The sequence below is a fragment of the Cardiocondyla obscurior genome, linkage group LG03 (genome assembly GCF_019399895.1).
Source record: "Cardiocondyla obscurior isolate alpha-2009 linkage group LG03, Cobs3.1, whole genome shotgun sequence".
Lineage (NCBI taxonomy): Eukaryota > Metazoa > Arthropoda > Insecta > Hymenoptera > Formicidae > Cardiocondyla > Cardiocondyla obscurior.
Window position 1 is genome coordinate 1,470,237 of NC_091866.1, and position 14,184 is coordinate 1,484,420.

The 14,184-nt window shown below is 39.1% G+C and overlaps 1 protein-coding gene and 1 long non-coding RNA gene across 2 annotated transcripts in view; one reads left to right on the forward strand and one right to left on the reverse strand.

Moving 5' to 3' along the window:
• Positions 1-14,184, forward strand: part of LOC139101359 (uncharacterized) — a 203,011-nt gene that overhangs the window by 80,682 nt on the left and 108,145 nt on the right. The gene's annotated exons all lie outside the window — the stretch shown is intronic.
• The window catches only part of LOC139101358 (neural cell adhesion molecule 2), a 92,032-nt gene continuing 79,268 nt past the window's right edge, over positions 1,421-14,184 (reverse strand). The window contains exons 10-12 of the mRNA XM_070654430.1: positions 6,775-7,023; positions 5,194-5,474; positions 1,421-4,111 (exon numbers count right to left, since the gene is read on the reverse strand). Coding sequence (XP_070510531.1) covers positions 3,968-4,111; positions 5,194-5,474; positions 6,775-7,023 — 674 coding nt within the window. The 3' untranslated portion in view covers positions 1,421-3,967. The remainder of the gene's footprint in view (positions 4,112-5,193; positions 5,475-6,774; positions 7,024-14,184) is intronic.

Genomic DNA, 14,184 nt, shown 5'->3' on the forward strand with positions numbered 1-14,184 from the left:
TGATTCACAATCCACTCGTATGTTACGTATACACATTCATTTACTGATGATTATTCTTTCTGCGTCTATTTCTTTTTCAAGGATTAAATTTTGCATCTTAAAATTAACACAAAATTACCTTCGCGTTCGTTAGAGAACATTAACACAAAGCTATATTAAGTCCTAACCATAATTTTATCGCATTTGCTGAGTGTATATCATTAGCTTGACGAATAGTGTCACCAGCAACAAAGCTAAGTCTGTGTCAGAGAACTGCTGAGTTTTCCGAGTCTTCAAAGCAATTTCACTCCATATTTCATTAAAAAAAAAATTAGTTATTTCGTTTTTATTTAATATTTCTATTTTTAAACTTTCTCATTGAATTACAAAAAATATAACAAAATGTATATGTCTAATAATATTAATTACAATTAAAAGCGAAATAATATATCGCTAAGAAATAATTGAAATGTAATAGAGAGTAAATCGTTCTGTCTGGCTTATTAAAATATGAAGTCTAAAATAAGATTTATTGATTTGATGAATATAGTTATGCGATATACTAAGTAGAGTTCTGGTTTCACAATGCTATCGCACGAACTCATTAATTAGTACATGAATATATAATGACATGTATATGGTATAAATGCGAATTACATCAATTACGTTAAAATGTGCATAAATAATAATGATTAATCCATCTTGTGTTTAAAATATAACTTAAAAGGGAAACAATTAAAAACTTAATTTCTTTTTCATGTTATATATTAACGCAGATAATAAAATAATCTACTATCAGATTTTTTTTTTTTTTTAATTACTTGTCATCAGTGAACTTTCATTATATTAATTTAATAAGCGAATGTCTTGAAATATAAAGTTAAAATCGAAAGATTAAATTTTCAATAAGCTTTAATTTATCAGATAAAAGTCATTTATTAACGTGTGCTATTTTCTCTCTCGAATTTTTCTAACTTAGTAGAAAAATAAATAGCCGAATTAATTTTATCTCGTTGATTCTCTGTCAATAAACCTCTGTACACTTCGCATATTTTTGCAGCGTGTACTTTTTTTCTATATACTTTTTCTTTTTTTTTTTAATCAACCAATAGAATCTTCAGTAACGAGAAAATGGAGTCGACTAAGTACCCGCAGAATCATTTCGCCGGATTATCGTACCGCCGGACTTACCACCGGAAATGATTTTTGTGGCTAATTGAGCGTACTGCCTCGCGACTCGATTACTTTTCAAACTTACCGTATCGTAGCGCGACACCTTTTTCTCCTGCAGAAGTGACGAGCAATTTACTGTCAGTAGTTTCTATTAAAAGTGCGCGTAAAGCATTTGACATTTTGCCTTCGCAATATTGGACAAATGACATTTTACAAACTAGCAAAGACGTTGAATTATAAAAGTCGATTGTAAAAAGAAAAAAAAAAAAGAAACGAGTTAAAAGATAGATGATGTTCTTTTTTTGGTCTGGAAAATGAAACTGATATCCATCTCGACAAGTTATTTCGCCGGATAGTAAGCTGATATTATGTTGAGACAAGATTGATACATTTTATAGAAGCAGAAATATCAAAATGAAACCTATATCTGTTCCACATTGTGTTATTGTAAGGAGGTAATGTAGGCTGTGATTCAATCGGTGGCATTAGCGGAGTGAATAGCGGGAGGTACGACGTGCGATCATTGACCGTTCCATCTGCACGTATCGCGATATCATTCGATTATGATGCCTGGGTGAATCGTAATTATGTCTTGCAATTCGCAGCTGGAATGGGTGACAGCCTGATGGGGGGGTGGATAGCTACGACGGCGTTAGGAGCGGAATAGGTCGTCGTAACAGCCCTGGAGACACGGATGGCACATAGAATAATAGGTTACTCCAGGCAACCTGGGTTAGTCCTTGTTAGCAAGACCGAGAATGCACAATGTATGCAAACACTGTAGCGCGTCCCCGTATTCCTCCGAAATGCTCGAATTACTGTTCTTCGTCCAATAGGATGCTCGCCTAGCTGTCAGGACGCTTTTGCAGCTCTCTTCGAAGCTAATGGAGAGGCGCGACGATCTGTTTTCCTTAAAGCACTTCAGCCATTTCGCACGGCGCGTTTATCTCGAGGAAATGGCACGATACGTCTCGCCCGTGGCAATTTTCTTTTTGCGAAATATATATCGTTTCTCCCCCATATTGCGATGTCGAGACGCGCCTCGGCATACCGAGACTGGCGTTAAACGTTTGCATTTTACGCTGTCATTAAAGCCCGCTATCTTACGTAATTATTCGTGCTCGCGTCCATCAATGCGTTTTAAGTGCGATAAATGTACTTACCTGCGAAAAAGCCGAGGATGGATATTAAATAAAACGATATTTTATGCAATTCTTATGTTCACGCGCGGCTCAAAAGTGGTAGCGCTAGGCGCGAGAGTATTCGCGATTAATTCTATTTTATTGTTGTTCAAAAATAAGGATTTTCAATAACGCGGTAAAATAATTGAAACTTTATGTCGTTAAATGTGGGAACTCGAGATACGCATCAGGCAATAAAGCGTTATGCTTCGTATGAACTACGTATTGTGCGGCATGTATGTACACCCACGCTGTTGCATTCGGGCGTGAAGAAATTTCTTTCACGTTCGAACTGGAGAGCACGGAGTGTAATGGAGGCGTAACAAGTATGTATATATGTATGTATGAACGTGTGTACGTATGTTGCGCAAAGATAAATTCGTCTCACGTACCGCAAGAATTTTGCCTTCTCGCGCCACGTGTTCTTTGACGTTTTTAATGGAGTGGAGTATGGTCAAGCAAGGAGAGACTAAAAAAAAAATGACTTTATTTGTGTAAAACAGATGAAACGTATTCTCTTTATTCGTATTCGTATGCCATCGAGTTTTATCTTACGCGATCGGACACCTCTCGACTTAACATGTAACGGATGAAATTCGGACATTAGTGACTATAATTCTAGGGCCAGGCTTGTGTCTATTTACAATAGATCTTTGTACAAAAACTAGTTCCATATAAACAGTAAAATCCACGTTCGTGTGCCGCGTCAGTGATCGGGAACGAAGACGTCGCTCCTTAAGAGATCCTCTTGTGTTCGGCGAAGTCTTTTTGAACGAATTAATTTTCTGTCTGAGTTGTTATAAAAATTTTGCGTACGAAAAAACATGAGCAGTGATGAGCTTCGAATACGATCACATTAATATCGTTAGTATTTCGAGGGCAAGGCTGGAGAAATGAGCTTTGATGTTACTTGTAATCGCGTTTATGTTAGAGCCGCTGTAAGAACAACCACTCGGGAAGTAGTTGCGATAGATTGTAAAAATTCCAAAAGAATTAGTATACCGAAGTCCGAAATATATGAAGACGTCGTTTTTTTTTTGTACGCGACTTGGAAACCCGAGAATATGAATAAGGTATAAAGTGCCGTTAAAATTTTCCTCAGCTCCGCTTTTGATCCAGCCTCATCTCCCTCGTTATTGACATTAACTACTTTTAGGGGGTTAGACTCTTTGTACGATATATCGTTTTTTTTACCTCAGTATAGCAGTAAAGAAATATTTCTGGACACGTACGGGTATCTCTCTAACTCGCTAATGTCTCGTCACGTCTCGTCTCGTCTCCCCGCAAATTTATATATGAAAATGTAACGCCGTCCCCGGCGGCATCGGCGTGACGCAATTATCTCGAGGAGAGACCGCGTTCCCATCAATACGATCCGAAACACACCGCCAGGCGCCTCTCTACGGGTTTTGTACGGTAAACGTTAAGTGTGTTTCGCGGAGTGGCTCGAAACTCGTGTACCAACTATAGGAAGATACCACGTCAGACTTCGCGCTCGCATTTCGGGGATTCACAGATCTTTGCGTGACGCCGCTCTCTCCGCCTCGTGCTCGTTACATTTACACGTGTAAATATAATCGCCAACGGCGTCTTAGAAGCTCACGAGGTTGATCCCACAGGGAAACCCACCGAACTTATATACAGCTCTCCTGTATCCGATTCGAGCGTGTCACCACTTCAGGTTGATGGAATTTGCCTTGCGCGGAGATTGAGGATGAAACGGGCCTTTGCGGCATCGACGAGAGCCCTTTGCTCGTCCTCTGAAGGCTATAATATACCTAAAAGCAGAAGCCGCGTCCGATACTTATCAGCCTACTTCATTAATTAATAAAAAAAGACGCATACGCGACACATTGTTCAGTGCATTCACTCGACGTACAAAAAACGCTATTAAACGCGTAATCGTCAAAAGACTTTAATATCCCACATACAGTCCTTTCGCAAATGTCACATAAAAAAATTAATAAAATAAAATTTTAAATAAATTAATAAAGTTGAGCGAAAGCAAAAGCGTTTACTTTTTTCGGTTATTCAAGTTATTAATATCCGATAGCGATTATCCGTGAATAACTTCAACGTACTATATTAGATGGTGCATTATTTTTTTTAATTATTTTAAAAAAATCGACAAGCCATTTATTGTTCAACTAATAAGTTTTTGTTTCTCATATTTAATATGGCGAAATTAATTTAGCTACTTAAATGTAAAGCAATCGCTGATAAAGAATAGTTGAGGTCGAATATACGAAAACGAGTTACGTACATTGGGACTGGCCTCGTCAAATTATCGAGAAAACTTCGACGTAATTAAACTTACGAAAGCGCAGATAACTCAAGACCCTGCTAAACCGGAAAAGTTAAAGTGGGAGACTGCCGCATATTGAAGCAACCGATTCCTCCTCTTGACTAACTTCCCATCACTCTGCTTCAAGCTTCTAATATTTAAAACAGTCTTTCTGATTTAGCTTCGCGGAAGTTAGACGCAATATTTCAACGAAAAATAAGTCAGGTAAAAAAGGCAGCGTTTATTTGATGCTCTCAAACATGCGATTTATTTTTTATTTACTCGTTTCCTCGTTCGTTCATTTTCGCGGAAAAAAAAATTAAAATTATTCTATCTCGATTTTCAGTGAAATATTAGATAAACACTATTTGTAACATTGCGAAAGGCTGAAATGTCGTCAATCGTATTAAACTCACTTCCTGAACTGAATAGAATTACATTTTTTGTGCAAGGACTGCAACTGTCGTTACTTTACCGAGAAAGAAAAAGAGTAAATTCTTTTTTAAATCAGGAATGGTTACAGGTTTACGTTAAGAAGTAACGAGAAAGATGTAATATTTTATCGCAATCACTCACGTTTTGGTTGTTACGCTGATTGTAGGCGTCCATCGCCATCTGCTTGAAATCAGCCATCGTAGGCGGATGATTGTAAACGCTTTGCTGAGACACGTGATTTTGCGGATAATTTATGGTAGGCGTTGGCAGGCAGTCGGTCAACATCGGATCCGGAGGCAGGTCCAGACCGTGCTGTACGATCGGCCTTTTCTCCGGCGAGACGTCCTCGTCGGTGGCGCGATCTTTCTTTCTTCGTTGTGGCGGCGTCTTGTAGACAGGGGTATATGTTAGGGGTCTTCTTTCTGCGAACAGATTTACGGAAGCCATGCAGAGACCGAACAGCTAAGCCGCTTAGTCGATTAAATCAGGAGAGAGGAACAGTCATTTTCCCCTTTTTGCTCTATCCCTTGCAAATGCGAAAATCTAATGTAGCTTTTGCAATGCGATTGATTCACTGTGACGGATTCGTAATGCGGATGTATTAAGTAAAATTTGACTGCACTTTGCCCAAAGATAAATGAGCTTGTAAGAAAAAAAAAGTGAAATTTAAATCCTTTAAAATATTAATATTTTTTTATTTAATAATATTTCTGGCGTGATGGTTTCGCAAAATTATTTAATTTTAAGGTTGATAAAATTAATTTAATTTTATATAATATTTGTAGCGAAGTGGACTGTGACTGCTTTTTTGAGGACAGAATTAGGCGAATTTTAGCGGCTTTTGCGTTTCGTTTATTTAATTATTATTTTATTAATGATTTTTTTATATTTATATTTTTTTTTTTTAATGAATAGAAAAATGAGACCTGCATGACGAGACCGTGCAAAAATTTACGCTATTCGATCGATGAAACTTTCATTACGAAAGACAAAATTTACGAGGGATCTCTCGATTTTTAAGTATCTCGATCCAACTTCATTTCCTGACATTATCATTATTCACGCAGCTCTCCCGCCGCGACGTAGTTCGGGTATTAATATCGCAAATGGAAATGTATTTTCATGGAAAAAGTAACATCGCGTAGAAATGAATTTAAATGAAAAGTTTGTATCATAGACTCTCTCTTGCTATAAGGAAAAAACTAATATTACGCATTTATTATTATTATACACTTCGAAAATGATATGAAACAAGAGAACTTTATTATATTAATATTCATGCGGATTTAGAATATGCATAATACATTTTTTTAAGAATACGTGACCACGATATATCGGGTTTTTTTTAATTCGATAATAGCTTACACACTGTTTTTAATTTAACACACTTACCATTAATTAATATAAAAACTGATTTAATTATTATTAATAACATACTGAAATTTTTACGTGTCATCTATAAAGAAAGTCAACCATTAACAAATTATAAATTAATTATCGAATCTCGATGTAATACTTTGATATCCTGTTAAAATAATCTAACGATATTACGCGCATACATATTTGATTATTAATAAAATATGTTACTCAGCGATAAAGTTAAAAGACAATGCATACGTGATGTAGTTTCTTATCAAAAAAAAAAAAAAGTTTCCATTAATAAATACCCGCGTGAGGCACGATTCATGCAGTCTTCTTTTATCGAAATGCTGATGAACTCACCATACTCATTGGGTATGATGTCTGGATCGATGTCATCGACCGCCTGCTTGGTCTGAGGGTGCACCGGGGTGGTTGCACCTGCATTAGGCGGCTCGCATACGATGGGAGCGTGCTTTGGACTTCCGGGTCGGCCGGTGGAGTGCTTCCGGTAGAGCGCCGCCAGGATTCCAGCAACGGCCAGGGCCAAAAGGGTCGCCATGGCTGCCAAGCCCAGCAACAACGGATTCAGCATCGATGCATCGGTGTTGCCTGCCGCGACAGTCGATGCAAAATGCTCGATCAACTGGAACTTCTATCGATCTCTCCGGAGAGATATTCCTATTCCCTGCTAGTAAACGCAACCCCACCCTCTCGCGTTTCCGAATCGTACGTTCCATCCTACGCGGAATAGAACCTAGCAGTTCGTAGAGCAGGACGCGCTATAAGTAACTTTTCTTTCATCGCTCGCTTTCTCGGCATCGTATCGGCGAAAGGGGAAAAAAGAAACGGCGATACGGTTAAGAGGCACGATTGGCCCTCTTTGTACTTTTCGATTACGCGGATTGTGTCGCACAACTCGTCGATCGTCACAGCAAATTGAATGGAATTTGAGAATCGCAGCGAGCATTTTTGTACGTTTTCCGGCTCCTAAATAACTTTGCCGGAGCGTACTCGTTTTGCGTTTTGTAACTCGTGCCTTCCCTTTTATCTAGGTGAGCGAAGGTACCAAAAAGAAAGCGGTTCAATGTTTTACTATTACAAACTCGTGACCGTACCGAACAAAGAGTACGCACAGCGATTGATTCTGAAAAGGGGATCGTTGAACGGGCGCACCGCCTTGATACACAATATATCGCAAAACTCTATCTCGAAAGTGACCTGATTGCGAGAACTAAATCTCTTTTGTGACAATGCTGCTTACAAAGTAGCTCGAACTCTAGAGCTCGAGTTGAAAAAGTCTGCTGTTCGATGCAATAGTATTTTTTTTTTTTTTTTAGATAACACGTGTATCTGAAAGATATCTTTAAGGCTTTATCAAAAGACGTTTATATTTATAAAAATCTAAAAAGACATCCAAAAGTTATGTTGAATAAAATATCTCTCGCACGTACAGCTATTTGCGTTGATCGTTGCAATATTTATTAATTAAAATGCATACGGCATGATCTAACTGAGTGCAACGTAAAAATGTTCATTATTAATTAAAATCTTGCATTCTAATATTTTTTTATTGCTCAATTAACGTAACGGGTAATTATAAAGCGTAAATCACAAAATCTAAATGGTACAAAATTATAATTAAGATCAAATATCACGATAACGCATTAATAAAAAGAAGAAGTCCGAATTATTTGATAAATCGTTGCAAAGATTTACGTGTGCATCACAATGTAATGGTAATTTATAAAGCTGAGCGTGCTCCAACTAGCTGTATTGCACGTGTATGCATGGTTTCCTCTTCTTTTAATATTTCGAATAATTTACAATTACATGATATTTATGTCGCGTTTATTTTCGTCGGGCAAATTATGCGTTAGCAACAAAACAATTGCACTACTTCGTGTTTAAACAGGCATTTGCATATTCGATAATTTTGCTCAAAGTATAGAACGCAGATAGCATCTCTCTTCTCTCGTTTTTTTTTTTCACGATAGCCGAGCGTCAAGAAACTAAACGTCATCAATATCAAACGCCCGGCTTAATAAGCACAACAATAATTAACGAAAGTGTGTCTATTAGGACTCGATTACAGCTCAACCCCTGTACATAAATGTCTTATCGCATCGGTGCAATATGTCGCGCATACACGAATACCTACACTCTGCTGACTCGCCATTTTCTGCGTACACGCGTACGCGTAAACTCCCCCGTTTGCATATGAGCGCACGAAGTGAGCGTATCTCGCCGCAAGGAGGATATAATTACATCAATTAATGCGCACCCTACCGCGCGCGTATGCCCGTAAAACTACCCCTTCCGACGTTCATGCGAGTCCATCCTTTCTCTGGATTATCACGCGCTAGCTCGTGTCGCCCTTAAAATATAAACCGGTATATGTTGCCATCATAAGCTACGTTCCTGTCGGCTCCGCGTTTTCTCATATTCTCTAACGATTCGCGGTAATTTTATTTAATTTTTTTTTTTTTCCTTTTCTTTTTGTAGCTGGAAATCATGTTGTATCAATTATTACAAACGAGCGCTTTTAACGCAAAATACGGTGCGTTTCGATTTATTTAGATATGCGATGCGGTAGAAAAATAATTCAGTAAAATTATGATTGAATGTTAAATGTTACAGCATGTATCTACGCGGTGTAAAACAATCATATTTACGTTGTTTTACGTCGCTCCGGCAGCGGTCTTCTTAATAACGGCGAGCATCGCAAATACAAGTTCCGCACTTTGCTATTACATTGCCCGCGGTACCTAAAGCTCAAATGAGCGGTAATTTCTGAAGCGACGAGCTTGCAGCTCAGTTAAAAACACGAAAAGACGGCTACGATGCGCCTTTTGAAGCTCGTTTAGCGCTGGAAGACCGCGGCCTATTCAGGATCTCAAAGAAATGAAACGGTGTAAACGAGATCGCTCCTAGGCTGCATGTTCAAATTACACGCCTTTCAGGCGTTTTTATTTTCTCGCCGAACAGCAGTTTATTGTTTGCAGTTACACTTAAAAGAGATAGTATACGTTTCTTCGCAATTATTTTAACACACGTGTAGAGTTGAAAGAATTTATGTTAAAAATAGATATTTCAAATATTATTAGCATCAAATTTATTTAGATGTAAAATTAACAGTTTTTATTATATCGATTAATTAAAGTTTTTATTTAGCCACTTTTGAAAATTGCTTTACGCATATTAATTGTTATATGTATATTAAAATAATTTGCGTTCTTGAAATTAGTTTTATGATCGTTAGACGCACGAAAGGAAACTGCATACATTATGTATTATTCGTTTGGAAAATTAATGCTTCTGTTTGAGCAAATTCCATTTTACGTGTCTTACCCTGAGTTAACGTAGCTCCGCATAAATATTGCGCACTGCAACGGAAAGTGGTAAAATCTGGGATTATTAGCCGAGATTTCAAGACGGCTTATTTTCACGTAGATGTGAAATACAAAATTACATTAAAGAAACGAAAAGGTATAAGTACAAATATTCCTTACTCCGGGCACTAGAAATAACTTTTCTTTTTTTTGTAAAACAGTATTTTGTTTAATTTACACGCGCGATTTATTACACACGATCTTTTTTCCGCAAAAAACATCGCTGTAAACTTTACACGTGCAAACAAATCTAGTTAGATCGAACGATCAGTTTACACGTAATATTGTTGTGTGCATTTCGATTTTAACTGTTTGTATAAACAAAATGTATATTTGAAATTTAGTCTTGACAGTATATTTATCAAAAGCCATCGCGTGCCTGCGTAAATTGCAAGCGAATAAATTCCCTGCGAAAGTCCATTATGCAAATATTATCGAGCGAGAGGATATGCACCTAAGAGAGGCGCTTCTTAAAGGCTCGTTGAAAAAAGACGTTTAAGACACATAGCATTAAATACATAAAATTTCATCTCGCGGGCATAACGACCGAAGTTTGTTAATAAGAAATTGATAGATTGCTCCTTGCTACCCGGAGCAGTCGGTAGTAAAACCAGGGTAGCGTTTCCGCTTAGTTAATATGCGATAGGAGTTCGAAACTGATTAGACCGCCAAGTCGAAAGAGAAAGTCATTGAGTCATTGAACAAAATGAGCCAATAAAACGCGTGTAGACGCGCGAAACAACTAGTTCGCGTACGGGAAAAACGGACGAAGCGGGGGAAGGAAAAGGAACAGCTTGTCATGTTTAATCCCGATGTGTCGTTTCTTGAATCCGGCTACCGTCGGTGCTGTTGAAATTTTTAAAAGAGCCGTAAATCCGCTGTTATCCGCAGTCCTGCGGAAGACAGAGATAGTTGGAATTCTCGGCTTGACGGGTACCCAGGGAGCATTCGTGATACTCGTTAAAGTTTGATTAGACTTTGATTGCCGGCGGAAAGCGGACCAATTTAAACTCCGTCTCGCGGACTGAGAATAAAATAAAATAAAAAAAAAAAAAAAAAAAAAAAGAAAGCACGAAGGCGGGCAGAGAGGGAGGGAGTTAAAGAGAGGAAGAGAGAGCAAACGGAACGACATCCAGCGACCAAGTGAATGCGAACATTACGTCTCGGCTTTGCTGCGTTCCCTTCATGAAAGAATTTAGTCGAGAGCGGAGCTGTCTCTCGCTTGTACAACCACGCGCAGACAGTGTGTTTACACCGGGATATGTCCCCGGCACTGGGAGTAATTAAACTTTTTCCAGTGTGAAATTGCAGGGCCGCGCTGATGCAAGTATACGGGGGTATAGTTGCCCGATCGTGAATGGAAATTTTTTTAATACCTAGAATAGCAATCGGAACGAAAATGGAAAACGACTGTCAATATAACTCGCGTTTCGCTTCTTTACGTGGTAAATTATAAACAATGAGCAGGGTGATTATTCGGGTAAAATGCAACAGTCGGTTGTCGTGAGAAAGAAGCGTATTAATGGAAAACGATCGCTATGCGAAGAACATTTTTTTATTCTGTAACTTTGTGAAAAATATTGATCTTCCCGCTTTCAAGTGAGACTTAACGTAATTGCTATAATGACTCGTATCACGGTTGAGGAATAAAAGAGAGGGAATATGCACGCGTGGACCTCTTGCATGCGCGATTGTTTGCCTTAAACAGGATTTTAATGCACTTCAAGCCGCTCTTTTGCCGCGCCTCGTGTTGACTATGCACTTTGTCTTACCTGCGTAAATAAGGCAGAGGCGAGCTTGACGACGCCGAGAACGCGTCAGAAGAAATTCTTTGAGCCACTTGACGTTGTTGTACGGGCCCCCGTGTTAAGCAACGGTACTACCGGTCATTAAAAAAAAAAAAAATCTGTCAGCGGACTACCAGAAAGAGAGAGAGCAAACTCTCGCAGCGCTTTAAATTCAGATATTATTAGCTGACATTTGACGCTATAAGGAACTGTCTCCTCTTTTGTTGATAAAGGTGAATGGTAGCACTTAAAATTCTTGTCCCAGCATCACGGCGGTATCAAAAAAAATTTTGAAAACAGCATTAAAACGTTGCTGTGTAATAAAAAAAAAAAAAAAAAAATTAACATAGCTGCATTCGTTTACGTTTTCCTATCGTTTCATTAACTATTACATGTCGTGTCGCGTTGTTTAAACAGAGATAAGGACAATGTTTTTTTACTTGAAATTAAAAGTTTCGCGAAGACATTTGCAAAAACTCACAACTGCTTTGTAAAATATATTACACACGCTGTCAAATTTCGAACACGTCCACGGTGTCGTGGAATCAACTTGCTAGCAGCGTTGTGAAATATCACCTGCCAGCAATCCGCTGCATAAGCATCGACGTATTTCGGCTCGCTGTAGCGCGGGGAATGAGTTAATATTGACGTTCCCGTTTATCTTGTCGGTGGATCTCGTATCTTTTGCGGAGATGTACGGCCTGTTGCACGTTTTATGAAAACAATGTCAATCATAGTACGATAAATCGAATTCGCTTTGATCGAAAGCAGCAGCACATCGCCACCTCTTTCCTCATCATTATCTTCTTACCCGATGACACCGCGTACCGTCGAAAACGTAAGGAAACACATGAAACCGTGGGAAAATGAGACTATAAATCCGGGTATTCGGGACGCAAACAATGAAGATTTTCACGAGGGGAGATCTCTGCGAGCGAGTCACTCTTCGGGAGGGGAACGAATAAAGTAATTTGTTCCAAATCGAAGTAATTTTGCAGAAGCCCCGAAAAACCAATTTTAGAGAATTGCATTCCGAAATCGTCCGCGTAGCAGCCCCCGAGGCCAAATAACCGACTGCTACATGTAAGAGTGCCAAAATTTTCGAAAGACCTTGAAAACCTTGAGTTAAGGAAGCGATCGATCGCCGGGAGGAACGGCTGGGAGTTTTTTTTTTTTTTTTTCTCGTTAACGTAAGCTGGATGTTGCAGGAGTTTTCTCTTTTTCCCCGAGATAATTATGTTCGCTTTTCTCGCGAATGTCTCTGTTTAAAGATCCCCAGTGTCGAATATAAACGAGGCGAGCTTAACTTCTTTATCATCTATAATAACAGCCCGCATAAATTTGTATCGCGATGTTTATCGCATCCTTCGCTTGATGCAAAACTTTTGGAATTAATCCGAAAATCCTAGTAATCCTTTTTCGGTGAGTTACGCGACTTATATGCGAAATGGAGTTTCCAACAAGAATATTTGGATCACCCCTAGCAACCCGAGTATCCTTACCCTCCCATCCGCGGTATCTCGTTTCTGCCTTCTGTTTTTCCTCCGCCTTTCCGCCGTCGCTGCCTCTTTTCTCGCCGTCGGGCTAGCACACCGTGTTTGAAGATAGTGGTACAAGAAGAGAAAGAGATATTTCTTCTCTTACCGCTATTTTTTTTTTTCTTTTCTTTTTTTTCTTTTTTATTACGCAGAACCGGCGCGCGGGTCGACGTTACCGCGCGGAAGGAGGCAGGATATTCGTCATCCGTTTAATTTTACTAATGGATCAGCCAGTATCCGTTCAATGAGAGGTTACGGAATAGGGGGATGACGGTGAGAGGCCACTACACAATTTTCTTGGTACTTGTCTTAGCCACCGCAGACTTGCCTCGCCGCTTTTATTCCTCGCGCTTGTTTTCTTGCGCTACCGTGGCGTGCCGCGCTGAGTTACCGTTTTTCTCGTTCTCATGCTGCGGCGTGAGGAACTTCTCGGCTTGAATCATATCTTCTTCCCGGCATGTCGGTATCGTTACCGACTAGTGTCTCGTTCGTTCGCAGCCACTTCTTGTTCCTCGCGGGGTGGTGCCGGTAAGATACGCAAAAACATTTCAGCGGTAGATCTCGGGCGCGAACCGCAACGGTTTGTCGGAGTAAAGGAAAAGGGAAGTATTTGTTTCAAAACGTGATAAGCGAGGAGTGGAAAGTGGAGATTCGTCTCCATTCTCTCTGTGCCGGGGCATAAATTATATACAGTTACATATCTACTCTAGTATCAAACTTCGCCGTACTTTAATAAGAGATTTTTCAAATTATTTAATTTTTACGCAGATATACGGACTCCGAAGTAATTTTCTAAAATCTCGTGTTATCTGTTGAAATTTATTTGTATATGTACATACGCGTCGCGATTATTACGAAATAAAGGATATAATATAGAATATTGATTTCGACGATTATAATAAATAGACGCAGATGTTAAAGATGCAGTACAAAAGCTGGCGCAGTGCCTTTTGTCGCTAACGAATGCCTGCGGCTCTTTATAGGACAATGCTAGACGGGGACAATACAAAGAGCCCGCAAATTGGCTTCGATGGTTCGTAGACAGGCCGCCATTCG